General features: G+C 35.3%; 1 protein-coding gene across 2 annotated transcripts in view; it reads right to left on the minus strand.

The window, feature by feature from the left end:
* Window positions 1–445: 445 nt before the first annotated feature.
* The window catches only part of LOC127837461 (deleted in malignant brain tumors 1 protein-like), an 87,499-nt gene continuing 70,722 nt past the window's right edge, over window positions 446–17,222 (minus strand). Inside the window, exons 39-46 of one of the 2 annotated variants that reach the window (XM_052364589.1) lie at window positions 15,704–15,860; window positions 13,598–13,707; window positions 10,276–10,404; window positions 8,790–8,984; window positions 6,896–7,138; window positions 4,856–5,050; window positions 3,201–3,402; window positions 446–1,709 (exon numbers count right to left, since the gene is read on the minus strand). In XM_052364589.1, coding sequence (XP_052220549.1) covers window positions 1,574–1,709; window positions 3,201–3,402; window positions 4,856–5,050; window positions 6,896–7,138; window positions 8,790–8,984; window positions 10,276–10,404; window positions 13,598–13,707; window positions 15,704–15,860 — 1,367 coding nt within the window. In that variant the 3' untranslated portion in view covers window positions 446–1,573. Of the gene's footprint in view, window positions 1,710–3,200; window positions 3,403–4,855; window positions 5,051–6,895; window positions 7,139–8,789; window positions 8,985–10,275; window positions 10,405–13,597; window positions 13,732–15,703; window positions 15,861–17,222 lie in introns of both variants that reach the window. The other variant, XM_052364588.1, reaches the window with a different exon arrangement.

Genomic DNA, 17,222 nt, shown 5'->3' on the forward strand with positions numbered 1-17,222 from the left:
TAAGATTATTCAAAATATACAGTATCAAAATTCAATTAAACATATTTGAAGAAGCAATAAACATCATGTGACAATGTGGCACACAAGAACCAGATCCCTTGGTCCAAAGTCAAGGTCTTTAGTGTGGCTCCATGGTAAAATAAAAAGAAATTGATTTTAAACACTTTGACAGGAGCCTAGGTTTGTTGAGCATGGATGGAATTAAAATAATGTGGCAGAAGTAATAAGAGTGATGAGATAGAGTTCCTGTTGAGACCCAGGCTCCAAGGTCAATGACAGTAAAAAGACTCAAAAACTACATGCTTGACTCAATTGATATCTTAAAAATTGTGTGTTGATGAATGGAAACAACTAAGTGATTACCAGGGCTTCATTCTGTATAATACCAAAAAGCAAAACTACCGTCTACACTTCATATAGAATAAAAATCAACAAGCACTCAAACTTAAATGTTACATTTTAATACAAGTTGATGGACGCTTGATGTGATATACATGTACACAAAGCTTAAATATCTTTCATTGCTATACAATTTTAATCCGTAACATTCTAACATTCAGAAACAATAAAAACAACAAATTATTGCACTGTCAAATAGTTTTCATTGCATCCAAAAAATGAGTATGAAAATTAATGTAAAAGTAAAACAATTAGTCGCCAAACAAAATTTTTAGTTTCCTATTTTACTATTTATTCTAAGACCAGATTTCTACTAAGATTATATTATAAATTTCTTCTACATTAATAATAAGCTGAAGTATTTACAAGTAATAAATTGGCCTATAATGAAAGTACATGTACATTAGCTGGATGTTTGAAGAATGAAACAGGATCGCTGATAGTTGAAATGCCGGAAAATATAATACTAACTAATTTCACTAAGCATTGGCACCTTACAATGTATTTTAAACAATATTTAAACTTGAGATATATAACTTCAATAATTGCAGCCATTTATCACTTTTTGTTTCTTGTAACATTTCTAAAATTTCATACCAAAATAATATTGTTTAAAAGCTGGATATAAAATTCATGGATTTTTATAATGTCTAAAAAAAGACAATCTGACTTACCGGGTTAAGTGTTTTTTATTTTTTTTATTTTGTTGTTAAGCTGACAGAGAAAAATAAAAAAAAATAGTGTGTGACAAATAACATTAGTTTCTGTCTAATATTAATGTCACTCCAAACGGGGCCAATTGCTAGACTTATGGATTGTACATATTTTAAACTGTTTAAAAGTATACAATTTATACAAACAGAACAATGAGGTAAATAAAACATGATATCTCACTTTACCTGCAACCTCACAAATGAATTCTGCAATAGGCGATCTATGCAACAATGAGAATTGTATGTAGTCTCCAGGTATTATATGAGTAATTCTCATATTGGCATAGGCAATATTAACGCCAGGTTATCCAGATAAACATTGACATTGCAATCTACCATAACAATGTCAAAAAAAAAAAATTAAGTCAACAAGTAATATGACATGTAATATACATTGTTCATTGCAGAATACTGTTTTTCTAAGCTGTTTCCATATAGCTGTCACTATACACAGGCCACATTTAAGCATCAACTTGATAGTTTGGATTTTCCCAACCTGCGGCTCCAGAATTGGAATTGTTTTTGTTGCGCGACATTGATGAGGTTGTCATGGTTTCCATCTGTATTCCTCCAGAGCTCCCTGCTGATAGCATTTGCCTGAGAAATATTAGAACGATATTGAGTCTAGGACTAGTAAATAACTATTTTCAAATGTGTTGAAAATAAGGATACAAATTAGAAAGGAAATTGATCTTGTTTCAAGTTAGCCCTTTTTATCCAAATATGGACAAAAACAACCCAGGCTTTATAAAAAACACGTCTAAATGCATTTGCAGTCCACACAGGCTAATCGAAATGACCCTTTCCACTTTTAAGGATTTTTTTGTTTAAAGGAAGTCTCTTATAAAAAAAATCCAGTCTAGGCAGAAATAAAGTGTCCCTGATTAGCCTGTGTTGACTGCACCGGCTTATCAGTGACAACACTTTCCGCCTAAACTTGATTTAGGAAGTAGAGGCTTTCTTGAAACCAACAAGATATGTGTTTGTCAGAAACACTTTTGCGCCGCTTTGAAGCTATATATTTGACCTTTCACCTTGAAGGATGACCTTGACCTTTCACGACTCAAAACATGCAGCTCGATGAGATACACAGGCATGCCAAATATCAAGTTGCTATCTTCAATATTGCAAAAGTTATTGCAAATGTTAAAGTTGGGGCAAACACACAAACCAACAGACAGGGCAAAAACAATATGTCCCCCACTATAGTGGTGGGGGACATAAAAATATCATAGAAGCGGAAAGTGTCGTCCCTGATAAGCCTGTGCAGACTGCACAGGTTAATATGGGACAACACTCTACACACACGCATTAAACCCCTGTTTCACAGAGCACGGCTTTTATATACCAAAGTGCATTGCAGAAATAGTCCATGAAATATAAGCATAGTCATACATTATTATTTTATGCTTTCCGGTGGTTTATAGAGAAATATCAGTGAATTAAAACTGATAATTTCACTGTTAAAACAGTGAAAATTATCAGTGAAAATTATCGATATTTTTCACTGTTTTACCGGCGCTATTTTTTTACCCCATTGTGACCCCCACGCATTCTTCCACCAAGAGCGAGAACTCTTCGATGAATATTTATATCAACATACCGAGTAACTTCCCTTGAACATACATGTACACACTGTTAGCGTTATTTAAGCTATAAATAGACTCCGCATATTAATACGCCAACATGACATAAACAAATTGTGTTATCATATGATTATTTATTTTTAAATGATGTTATCGGTGTTTTTTCTTTTCACTTGATATGTGTTGCATTGTAAATACAAAAAAGTTAGCGCCACTCGTGAAAATATAATTTCTATGATCACTCGTGAATTAAAATCGATATTCCACCCAATCCAACAAATATCCTATATCTAATTAATTAGAGGTTTTTCAAATGTTTGAATTTAAACTGAAATTCTTGTTATTTCATAATTATAAATTATAATTATAATTAAAAAGCTAATTGTGTATGAAATAATAGCACAATAAAAATTAGAACCAAGCATTTTGGGTAATTCCTTAAAATCGTAATAACATTTTGATTGGATGCAGTATAATATTGAATCCCAAATAGAATACTCACATGCGTTTCAGATAAACAAATAGTCCTCCAACAATGAGCACAATAAACACCACCCCTGCCACTATCGCTGCGGTAACGCCAGTGTAACTGCTGCCACCACCGCCATTACTGTTACTGGACACCTGTTGTTGAACGATTGGCTGAGCATTGCTACCTTGGTTTCCTTGGTTACCAGACTGAGGTGGAGTTGTGCTAGTGGAGGCTGCAGGCAAACATGATGCTAGGTTAGCGATGAAAATGTACTTGTTTATTAATGAAAATAAAATATATTGTACCACTAAGTCCGCGTTTCTGTCATTGCCATCAGTAGCATTATTATAACAAGAGATGTGTTTGTCAGAAATTTACACAATGCCCCCTAATGTGCCGCCTTGATTTTTTTTTTACCTTTGACCTTTAAGGATGAACTTGACCATTAACCACTCAAAAGGTGCAGCTCCATGAGATACACATGCATGCCAAATATCATGTTTCTATTATCAATATTGCAAAAGTGACCAAGGTTAAAGTTTTGGGAGACATACAATAACAGACACATACAATGGCAGAGAGACAGACAGACAGACAGGCCAAAAACAATATACCCCAATCATTTGATCCGGGGACATAAAAATAAACATATGAAGTGACGTCTGCGTCATTCGGTTATGTAAATTGTTTGTCAAACAAAGATAATATTTTAAGACAGATATCATATTGCAAACACACACAATTGTTTGATCACAGTTGATGAAACAGTTATTTCTTTGTATTTGTATTTATTTAGGGAGAATACCAATGTTTATGTGGCATTAATTCTACAAAGACTGTATTTAATGACTGCTTATCACAATCATGTTGTTCACATTTTAATAAACACTGCGTATACTTGTTTAATAAGTTAATTTTAAAAAAGTTGTCTTCTTGAAAATCTTTATAATTGAATCCCATTATTTTTTTGTCATTTCTAAAATAAATAAAGAAAATTATTGAGTTCGTCGAAAATTATCAAATTAATTCCAAAAAAAGAAAACATTGGTGTCATAAGCATGCAACTTAATAATTTATCAGAGAGCAAAAACTACAAATGACCACTGTATATGGATGCTCCATATAATATTTGGTTCAAAAGTGCCTAAAGTAAAGCCTAACACTGAAACACATTTGTAGTCAAAGGGAAATTACTCTGTGAAAAGTAATTGGTCAGAAGGAACATAAAAATATGACTTTATCCACACGGGAGGTGCATATCAACTTTAACAAAATTTAGATCATTAGTGTCTCATATCTTGCACCGAAACAAAGTACCATCAGAGAAAATGATGCACATTTTGAGTTCAATGTGAAAAATGAAGGTGAAATTTCATTTCACGTCCCAGCAATTTCAATTAAATAAAAGTAAGAATGCTGACAGATATAAGCCAGGACTATAACTCTACCCCCTTTTTGGCAAGGAAAATAAACAACAACAACAAGGATTATGTATAATCAGTTTAGGAACTAAATTTGCATGCTTACATTTTGTTCTTCAAATTTCAGTTATTGAAGTTAGATTACACACATTTTTAACATTCATATATTTATTTAACTTTCATTTAACTTTGTAAAATTTGTAGTTGGAAAGATTTGGGAAAAGGGCACGAATTATTACATTCACAATAAAAATCAATACATACCTATACAACTGGGTACCGAATCCCATGCTGCCTGGTTACCATTCATCGTACATGTTACTTGAGCAACGGTAGCCTGGTTACTGAGAGTGAATCCTGGGTTACATGCAACCATGCAGACGGAGCCATAAACGTTTGGACAAACCCCAGATAGAATGTAGCCGTACTGTGGTGGCTGCAGCATTCCACATCGATTCACTGAAAACAGCAGTTTAAGTCAACCATGATTTCTATAAAAACACAAAATGCCAGTAGTATGATAACTAAATGCACTCTTTTCTGATATATTTCACTTCAATGGGGTTTAAAAAAATAAAACTATTTTGGTTTTAAAACAAGATGTGTTTATGAAACACAATGTCCCCCTATATGATGTTTGACCTTGTAGGATGGCCTTGACCTTGACTCTTCACCACTCAAAATGTGCAGCTCCATGAGATACACATGCATTTCAAATATAAAATTGCTAGCTTCAATATTGCAGAAGTGACATTACATGAGCAATTTTGACCCATATATTTGACCTTGAAGGATGACCTTGACCCTTCACCACTTAAAAGGTGCAGCTCCATGAGATACACATGCATGCCAAATATCAAGTTGCTATCTTCAATATTGCAAAAGTATTCATAAAATTTGCGATTTGGGCCACATATATTTGACCTCTGACCTTAAAGGATGACCTTGACCTTGACCTTTCACCACTCAAAATGTGCAGCACCATAAGATACACATGCATGCCAAATATCAAGTTGCTATCTTCAATATCGCAAAAGTACTCATAAAATGAGCGATTTTGGCCACATATATTTGACATCTGACCTTGAAGGATGACCTTGACCTTTCACCACTCAAATTGTGAAGCTACATGAGATACACATGCATGCCAAATATCAAGTTGCTATCTTGAATATTGAAATACTGCAAAAGTGTACATTAAATGAGCGATTTTGACCCATATATTAGAACTTTGACCTTGAAGGATGACCTTGACCTTTCACCACTCAAAATGTGCAGCTCCATGAGATACATATGCATGCCAAATATCAAGTTCCTATCTTCAATATTGCAAAAGTTATTGCAAATGTTAAAGTTGGCGCAAACCAACCAACAGACCAACAGACCAACAGACAGGGCAAAAACAATATGTCCCCCACTACTATAGTGGGGGACATAAAAAACTAGTAAGTCGAAATATATCAGGAAAGAGTGAAAACAAATTCAGTGTCCCTAAAGTTTTATCTCTACTGGAAACAAAACTGAGTATAAATAGAAATCCTTCAAAATTTTCATAAAAGAAAATTCCAGGGCTCTTTTCCATCAAGTTTTTCTAAACTACATAGTCAATCGTGATACATCAACTATCCCTGAAATCTTCCACAAGATAGGTTTATCCAGAGTGCTACATAGTAACTTGTAAACTGTCAATTAAATACAATAATTAATTCATTTGCCATTAAATATTTGGATACTTTATATCAATTAATAATGTCAAATTATAATAATCATCCTAAATGCTTTGATATCCTTAAACACACAATAGAGGGAAACCAAAAGGTCAAGCCGCCTCTTTCCCTCTAATAATTTTCCTATGTACTGATAATCCAAATATTTTTTTCAACATAAAATTACATTAATTACATGCTCATTTCACTTTGCACACAAACCGCCTAACCTTTTTGTTGAAAAACCCAAATAGGGACAATAGGCAGGAATCAAATCAATGAGTTCTGCACCTTGATATTTCCCTATTATTATTAAGCTGTTGCTTTTTCTAGATCTACTTAATTGCCTTAACTCTTTCAGTGCTGGAACTGAATTTTGAAGGCCTTTGCAAACTGTTTGGATCCAGATGAGACGCCACAGAACATGGCATCTTATCAGGATCCAAACTGTTTGCTATTCTGATAGTATTCTTTGAAAAGCAATCAAAGAAAATGCTAACTTTAGAAATTCTACATACAAAATTTCAGCAGACGACAAATTTCCCAGCATGCAAAGGGTTAACAACAAGCCCATCTACCTTCTCATGTCTCTGCCTACCTTTTACAGTGACCTTGAAATTGCAGGTTGCAGAGAGACCCATACTATCTGTCGCCATGACATTGACACTGTACACGCCCTCCTGGAAGGTCGTTCCGCTCTGCATGCTCTGAAACACGGTCGGGGCCTGGCCAGAGTTATCTGTGGCTGTAACGGCCGGCCATGTGACCGTGGCCATCTGCAGGCCTCTATCAGTGGTCACTGAGACGTCTGCTGGACACGTCACAGTGGGTGGGGTAATATCTGCAGAGAAAAGAGATGAAGAGTTAAATGTGCCGATATGAGAATTCTACATTTCCGATATGGCATTCAGTGAGAATCTCCGGTAAATTTACATTCCTATGTACCCAACAAGAAATGTGTTTGTCAGAAACACAATGCCCCCTACTGCGCCACTTTGATACATGTTTTTTTACCTTTGACCTTGAAGGATGACCTTCACCTTGACCTTTCACCACTCAAAATGTGCAGCTCCATGAGATACACATGCATGCTAAATATCAAGTTGCTATGTGAAGGGACATAGTGTTATGAGAATTTTTCGAAACCTAAACGCGAAACCTCTAAACGCAAAGTGTAACAGAAGGACAGACAGACAGACGGACGGACGGTCTGATCCTATATGCCCTCCTTCGGGAGGCATGTAAAAATGTTTGTCAAGAATTTGCATGTAAGTTCCTGCTGACTTTGTTAGTGCAGAAAAGTATTTATCATTAGAGATTGATTAGGACTTATACTGTACAAATCCTTTCTGTTGTTTGTAAACACAGCCTTTACTTTGGAATGATTGTATTGATAAGCAAACACAAACGAGATTCAGGCAACACAGTTTTTGACCTGGTGACCTTTTCTTAGAAGGCACCCAGATTCAAAGTAAGCCTTGATGCTATCAATATAAACCTTCTGACCAATCCTCATCAAGATTGAGTCATCAATGAGGCCTATAAGAGTGGTTACAAAGATTTTCAAATTCAATTTCTACCAAATATTGTCAAGACAAAAATTATTCCAAAGTTTCAACAAGATTATTTGATGAAAATTGACGCCTCTAGAGTTGTTACAATATAAAGAGTTGACGACATACGACACTGCTTGCACAACAACAGACAAGGCACATTTGGTGATCACACTAGCTCACTATGAGCACTTTGGATCAATTTAAAATAATTAAATGAGTTGTGTTCTGAGAAAACTGGGCTAAATGCATGTGCCTAAAGTGTCGTCCCTGATTAGCCTGTGCAGTCCGCACAGGCTAATCAGGGACAACACTCTCCGCTTTTATAACATTTTTCGTTTAAAAGAAGTCTCTTATTAGCAAAAATCCAATTAAAGCGGAAAGTGTCGTCCCTGATATGCCCTATGCGCACATGCAGTATGCCCAGTTTTCTCAGAACGCGACTTTAATAATCACTTGCATATAACATGTGCTGGAAAAGTGTTATAAAAGCTTGTGCTTACCACTACAAATCAATTGCTGCCCATAGCTATATTAAGTATTACAAACACTCACATATTCAAGACTTTGAAGTCCGCATTTAACAAAGCAAAGCCAGAAGACACCCCATTTGCTATACCACCAAAAATACTGTACATAGATTTACCAGTGCAAATCAATGGCATCTCATTGTTAATAAAAGACAAACTTTCACTTTTTTCAAGATTTTTAAGTCTACATTTACCAAAACAAAACAATGAAATAACATAGTTAAATATAGTATCACATTTTTCAAAACTTTTTAAGTCTTTATGTACAAGTACAAATAAATAGCACATTACTTTGAACAGTTTATGTTCTTTTAAAGTTGCCATTTATGACTTAACTCATTTATAGCAACGAAAACCCACTGCCTTAATAATATTCAAAATTGATAATATTCAAAAAGTCTGAATGTACCTGTACAAACCAATGGCACCCCATTGTTGCTCCAGATTCCGTTGCCATAGCAGGTAAGCTGGGTGTTGCCAGGGAACCGGTATCCGTTGTTGCAGACTACATTGCACACGGTTCCAGGCTGCTGACTTCCCATCATGCAGGCTGGAGGATTGGTAGTCCCAAACGTGATGCTTCCCAGCGGTAGGCAGGGTTGAGCTGTAATAAACACAATGGTTCCCAGTCCAACAAGTCAAACAATTTAGCAGACGACTTTTTTTTATAAGGTTCTGTATGGTTTAGCACGCCGCTATTTATTTTAGCTTGATCTGCTCTTTTTCATCAGCCTATTAAGCTATTACTGAGTCTGTTTCCTGGGTAAAAACCAGTACTTGGTGTGTTAAGAGAAGATCTTGAGAATGCTCCAGAGATTGGAATGGAACCAGTGAGCTTTTAGATCACTAGGCAGAAACCATAACCCCTACGTAGGTTAATGCTACCTTAACTTGGTGCCAAATTTGGTTTAGTCTTGTATTTTTTACATATTTCTTTAGTCAGTAATGCTTATAATTATAATTGTTCATGAGGCTATACATTGATAAAGGATGCAGGCTGTTTTTCCTGGTACCTTCATATTTAAATGATGCAGTTCAGACTTGAATGCAGTAGTAATGGTTCAAGTGTCTGTCTTTGCGTATCTCAATTAGAACAGGTAGAATAAAGCTTGGACATATACATAAGCAAGCAAAACTTACCACTATCATAACATTAATAATAAATTAATTTATTGAAAAGCAAAATATGAACAACAAGAGCTGTCACCATAGGATGACTTATGCCCACTATAAACGCTTGATAGAAGTTATGAGCTCTTATGAAACCTAAACGCAGATTTCGAAACTTAAACGCGGACCCTAAGTTCAAGGTCAAGGTCACAGGGATCAAAATTTGTGTGCGTATGGAAAGGCCTTGTCCATATACACATGCAAACCAAATATGAAGGTCATATCTCAAAGGACACAGAAGTTATGAGCATTTTTCGAAACCTAAACGCAGATTTTGAAACCTAAACGCGCACCCTAAGTTCAAGGTCAAGGTCACAGGGGTAAAGATTTGTGTGCGTATGGAAAGGCCTTGTCTATATACACATGCATACCGAATATGAAGGTTATATCTCAAGGGACATATAAGTTATGAGCATTTTTCGAAACCTAAACACAAAGTGTGACAGAAAGACAGACAGACTGACGGACAGACAGACGGACCGACAGACGGACAGTCCGATCACTATATATAGCCATATACCATAAAAAGCGAGTAAACATAAAAACATTCAACATGCAAACATTTACAGTTGAAAATAAAAAAAATCACAAAATGATGCTGAAAATGATAGAAGTGATAGTTTCACTGGTTTTATCTTTAAACCTAAAATGTCTATATGAGATCTCATACTCTACACAAAAAAGTAATGAGCACTGCTCAGTGTATAACACTCAACACCACGCACATGCAGCACAAGTGAGACCCCCAGATTGAAGGGTGAGTCCATCAGGGCACAGGCACTTCTTGTTGCCTCCTGCCATGGGAATACAGATGTGGCTACAACCACCGCGGCCGTTCGTACACGCATTTGTATCTGAAAAATTATACCCAACATCAGAGTCTGCTTGACAAGTACACTTCAACAATGTTATTTCGAAGTCATCGGGACCTTTAAACAAACTTTAGATTAACGATAATTCGAAATAAATATTTGACAGAAGACTCTCCTGGTATGATTTGGAATTGAGACGCCGCTTGACCCCCTTTTTATTTACTGCTGATTTGGATATCCTCGAGGGTTGGGTATCAGGCCCTTCCTCAGATTGCTCGACATTTGGTTGGGAAAATAGTAATGTGGTTGACTTGTTTGTATCAGACATTTTGTAATGATTTTTGTTAAAAAGGTAGAGTTTATATATGATGCAATTAATATGACCGCATTTACTCAGACCTAACATGACACATTTGTTTGTTACTAAATAATGCAAAACTACATAAATAGTAATTATCGGCAGTTGACGACATTATAAAATTAACACACTACGCGCAGACAATAAAGGTGTAATTATCGGCTTTTGACGAGCCACACACAGATGACAAAGGTGTGAAATTACGCTCAATGTTTTGCAGTTTTGACTTTGGATTAAAGATTGGCAATTAGGTGCAAATTATAGTGTTGGGACGGACAGGAATCACTTCCAATTAGGATTAACAATGAAATTTTACATTTAATAAAGAAGAACCTAAATCGGGACCCGAAAAATACTTCGAAATAACGGTGACCTCGGATTATCTGTGTTCGAAATAAAGGTGTTGAAGTGTATATACGGTAAAATCAGACATAACATTGGAGCACACTTGATCAGTAAATACGTTAATATCAGACGTAACATTGGAGCACACTTGATCAGTATATACGGTAAAATCAGATGTAACATTGGAGCACACTTGATCAGTAGATACGGTAAAAACAGACATAACATTGGAGCACACTTGATCAGTATATACGGTAAAATCAGACGTAATATTGGAGCACACTTGATCAGTAGATACGGTAAAAACAGACATAACATTGGAGCACACTTGATCAGTATATACGGTAAAATCAGACGTAATATTGGAGCACACTTGATCAGTAGATACGGTAAAAACAGACGTAATATTGGAGCACACTTGATCAGTAGATAGGCATTAAAATGTTGAGGGAAAAGTGCCAAACTATGGTATCTGAAATAGAAATGTTAACCTATTTATGCCTAGTGGACTCTCCCATCCTTCTAAATTGGATCAAAATTTAGAATATTTCTTATAGAAATTCCTTTAAGCAAACAGCGCATCATGCGGCGTCTCATCTGGGTCCACGCTGTTTGCCAAGGCCTATTTTCTAAACGCTGGGCATAAATGGGTTAAGAACAATCAGCAGTGTAACGCCAAACTCTAATGCTGTTTTGTCAGGGTTAAAAATGTTGATTCAGTTACAACCCAGTTTGAAGAACACTCACATTTAAAAAACGAGAGCGCCGATGGCGCTGAAAGCATAGTTGCAAGATACAGGGAAGATGCTGCTGAAGTAAATGTTAAGGTCAAAATATACTAAATAGTTTCCTTATATGTTTCGATATAAAAGCGACAACTTCGAGCGAAAATAAATACAACATTTTGCACATAGAGACCCCCATAACCATACCTTTTCTTGACGGGCATTCTTAGCTGAATCGATTTAAGCAATAAAAAAGATATGTCATGTTCAAACCAAAAAAGAATTTGACTCAAATAAACAAATATTCTAGTGGATTGTAACCTTTTGCAGTGCCATTTTTTACTTTAATCTCCAACTTTATCCTATTTCAGGGATTTAGTAGTGAACACCTATGCTTACCCTCTCAGTATCTCCAAACAATAAAACCAGAACAACAGTCCAAAGTGTATAACATGCCTTCGAGGAAAATATGATGATTTGTTTAGAGAGTACAGCCTTCATGACTCGATTATTGAGTATATTGTAACCTTAACGATTGCTGACATCACGAGTCGCCCCCCTTGTTACCAATATGTTCTATTTATAGAAACGGGAATTCCAAATAGTGACGAATGTGAATGGTTACAAAATGACATAACTATGAAAATAAATACGTAGAATAACATTATTTCACGCATACCATTATGCAACCATCCGTTTTCTTTTCCGACTTGATACATTTACAGATTTCCATTTAATATTTTACAGACACAACACTCGTCCAGAATTCGCGCGAATCCATTAAATCCGATGCCACATTTAAACCGTTAGCTCTACTCGCAACGTTAATTTCTGGCTAAAAGTAAATCATTTTAACTTCAATTAACACATCTCTATTACTTTCAAACTCTACTTCATCAAATCCATAGAAAGGCAGGTCAGAATCCATGTCATAAATCAGAAAACATTTGACCTCTCACAGAACAGTAAACAAAGGAAATAGAAATTAGGTGTGAGGTCACTATCAACAAGAACAGAATTGTTTTACGAACGAAATTTGTTTTAGTTTCTTAGAAGTTTTTTTCACGTAAAAAGGTCTTAGAAAAATTCACTAAAAACGGTGTCAGCAATATTCTTGGAAGAAAACGTTAGAAAAACGTTTCAAAAAAAATATTGTAAGAATTACCATAAACTAAATTAAAAAGATATTTCGTCTGATTTTTGATCAGGTAAGGCTTCATAATGGATAAACGTTCGATGTGTGTTTTCGAAATGTCGTATATACCTTAAGCATAGGTGCGTTGCACCTATGCTAAAAATCAAGTGGCAGGTGAAATTAAGGTCATCAAAATTTATTAGATAAATGTGAATTTACTATATGTCAAATAATATCAGTGGACATGAGCTGTAAATAATGTGTACAGCAACCTCTTCTATAATCCTGGGCCCAAATTCACAAATCTAATTAGGAAAATTCTTAATTTACATTGAACTTAAGTGGGCACTTCAAATATGATTTTTATTTGCAATAACCAATTAGATACTCTGTTAACAAAATGATTCAGAATTATTCAATAACTTATTTCCTAAAAACATTTTAACGTACAGTACAACGACCTTTACACAATGTAGCCAGATATTAAAGGAACATATTTATAAATTTGAATTAATAAAATTCAGGAAGCTTTCCTTGTTGAGATTTGCTTAAAACAAAGATAACAAAGTGATAAGACCTGCAATTAAAGACATTGATACAACTGAATCAAAGAAGTTGAATTAATCTCACTGACTCTCACTATAAATGTCACTTTTCCGCCTATGATCTTACTTGTCTGACTAGCTCCATTGACCTGCACGTGGATGTCATTGAGTCGCCCAAACCCTGGGGGTCCATATGCAGTTGGCGTACCACCAGATGCTGGCACCACCATCACTGTGCTACAAAATACCACCATCACTGTGCTACAAAATACCACCATCACTCCAATACAAAATACATTCATCACTGTGCTACAAAATATCACCGATTCACTCCACACAAAATACAACCATCACTGTGCTACAAAAAGTTGTATTTGTGTTAGTTTCTTAGTTAAGATTTTTTTACTATTCTATTTTATACTGTTAATACTTTTTAAAATACTTTTTGGACACTTAAAAATAATTTAAAAATTTGGTGTCCAAAAATTTAGATTAAAAAAAATATTTTAAAAAATACAGGTGTCCCAAAATTTAGGAACAATAAATGTGTGTTCCCAAATTAAGAGACACTGTAAAAATATTGAATTGACGATCTGATACAGGTATGTAATGTGTATAACATCAATTGTTTAAACAAATAAATTAGTACATGCTAGTAAATTACCACGCCATATGGTACAAATTATTTTATGTACGTTTCAATTTAAGCTGAGTGGAAACCATTGTCTACTACATGTATCGTTATACATGGTTTTCTACCCAATAAGGCAATGTAATGGTACTATGCTCCAAGTCTTTTGTCTGCTGTGTTTAATAACCTTAATCCGGTTGTAAAAATGCATGATTGACATGTCAACAGATAAGTGCAAAAGGGCAGAATTCTGGTAAAACAGAGTTATAAAATAAACTGTCCGACAATTTTAATTTTGAACAAAAACCCCACTTACAAAATAATTATTCGAAAACTTTATTATGGTTTTTACTCAAAAAGAGACAAGCAGCTAACCTAATCACATCTCCGTGGGTGAGAAGTCACTGAAAGCATTTGAGCCTGGCTCTGGGAAAAGGAGGTTAAAGCATTTGCGTATTTTTTTCCTGATTAGCCTGTGCAGTCAACACAGGCTAATAAGGGGTGACACTTTGTGCATAAACAGGATGTTTGCTAAAAAGAGACTTCCTTAAAATGAACAATACAATAAAAGATGAAAATGTGGTCCCTGATTAGCCTGTGTGGACCACACTTTGCACACATGAATCAAATCCCAGGTTCCCACAGATTTCTCCTTTGTTACAGAATATTCATACCAGTGTTTTGTGTTCCAATTTGGAAACAAGGCTATTGTCAAGCAATATGGTCCCCTACCAGCTCCACTATTGTCAGAAATTCCACCATTTTCAAAAAAAAATTGTTTTGGTTGCCATAGCAACCAGAATTTTTGACGTAGGAACAAAATAAAATGACGTGCATAATGTCCATATTGCCATCTATCCATGTTGCAAGTTTCAAGTTTCATGAAAAAATATAAGAACTTTTAAAGTTATTGCAGGATCCGGAAAAGTGTGACAGACAGGCAGACAGACAGACAGACAGACTCACAGACACACAGAGCGCAAACCATAGGTCCCCTCCGGTGAAACCGGTAACCGGTAGGGGACAAAAAGTATATATTTTTCTAAATTGAAGGTTTCCAACAAAGAATGTTTTAAATTATAAGTCTTAACATGTAATTCATCTCCAAATCCAGCTCTATAAGTGGAACCTTATAAAATATAATATTGAAATCACTTTTATTATCAATTTTAAAGTATTTGTGAGCATAAAAACAACAACATTAATTTCCCAATTTCAGTCAAAACGCTGCAAATTTTCCCAATCCAAAGGGACCCGGCCCCATTCCCAAAATAGTGAAAAAAGAAACTGCATACTGAACTCAACTAGAGCTTTGTCGCATGACTAATCTCTCTGCACGGCTTTGTCTTCTCTCCAAGGGCAAAGTAATCAGAAATGTGTGGATCATTTGAGTCTGAAATTGTCTGGCACAGCTACACTTCATGGTGGGTTATGACAAATTTGAAGATTCTTGAGAAATATCTATAAATATTTGATGCACACTGATCAACCAGCAAAACAACCATCAAACCCGACTGCAATTAATCCAATCAACTCCCTCCCTGCATGAGTTAATATTTGTTGCACAGTAAAACCAGTCTGATTGACATTCCTATTACTTACTGCTGTGCCCAGTCTGTGTAATACAGCATGGATCCGTACAAAGCGATGCCAAAAAAGTGGGAAGTTGAAAGGCTGTAGATTGTTTGACGGTTAGAACCATCCAGATTGGCCTTCTCAATGTTTCCGGTCCCTCCATCGGCCCAGTAAATAATATTACCTGCAAAAACAGCCCAGTAAATAATTTTTCTTTCAAAAACAGCCCAGTAACTAATATTACTTGCAAAAATAGCCCAGTAAATCATCTTACCAGAAAAAACAGCTCAATAAATAATAAAACTTGCAAAAACGACCCAGTAAAATGATATTCCAAAAACTGTCCATTTAAAAAAAATAACCTAAAAAGACAAAAAAGACCCTGTGTCAACATGATTAATTAAAAAAAGTACTGTCTGCATGGACATTATTACACATATTCAGTCTTTATCATTATAAACTGTAATAATCCTGCCGTTGTTTTGACACACATAATACATCAACATTACAATTTGTCTGTTTTTCACCGTTAACTCTTTCAGTGCTGGAATCGAATTTTAAAGGCCTTTGCAAACAGTTTGGATCCAGATGAGACGCCACAGAATGTGGCGTGTCATCAGGATCCAAACTGTTTGCTATTCTGATAGTATTCTTTGAAAACAAATCGAAGAAAATGCTAATTTTAGAAAATTTAGCAGACGACATTTTAGCAGATGACAAATTTCCCAGCATGCAAAGGGTCAATGAAGTCCTTCTGTCTGTAAGGCTGGATGCTGTTAGGACACGGAGTGTTTCCCAGCATTCCTTCCAAAACTAACATGACTATCAAAAGTTGGGACAAATGTTAAGTTATGTCTGCAATTTCCAGCCTTTTTAAAGGTATTTTTTATTTTAGTGTGGTTTTGTTCTGTGGGGACAAATCAGAGTTCCCGTAGGAAATCTCACCTGTCTGGTATAGTGATCACTAAACAAACTCCTCGAATGGAGATTGAACTTGGCTTGCCTATGTGAGAAGTGCCATGTACCAACCACTGCGCTAAACAGACGGACAACTTTTTAAGTGTGAACATTAAAATTTAGCTGTATGTACAGTGATAAATTCACTAAACTGTAAAGGAGAAGACACCAATTTGTAGGACACAGACATAAACTCAGTGCAAGATAAGAATCGTTTTATACTTTTTACAATTTGTATTTGACAAAAAACAAATTGAAATTTAAAAAATCAATCGTACAGAAAATGATCCATGAACATTGAAAAACAAATTGCAAGTGATTTTTAATAGTTTTATTTTTACCGTTTCTCTTTGTACCTCTTTCAAGTTGAATAAGTATATTGTAAACTTTACTGTGGCCATTATATTTGTTGAAAGTTTAAATAGATACCGTTTCGGACCGGTGTCTATATAAAAAATTTACTTAAGTCCTAAAAAGTTCTGGAAAGTTTTGGCTGCTAAACTCGGACGGAGTATGAAACTTTCATTAATTTAGTGCGCTTCCAATATTTTACAATTAGTTAACCGACCTGAAATCAGGAAAAGACGTT

The sequence above is a fragment of the Dreissena polymorpha genome, chromosome 7 (assembly GCF_020536995.1).
Source record: "Dreissena polymorpha isolate Duluth1 chromosome 7, UMN_Dpol_1.0, whole genome shotgun sequence".
NCBI lineage: Eukaryota > Metazoa > Mollusca > Bivalvia > Myida > Dreissenidae > Dreissena > Dreissena polymorpha.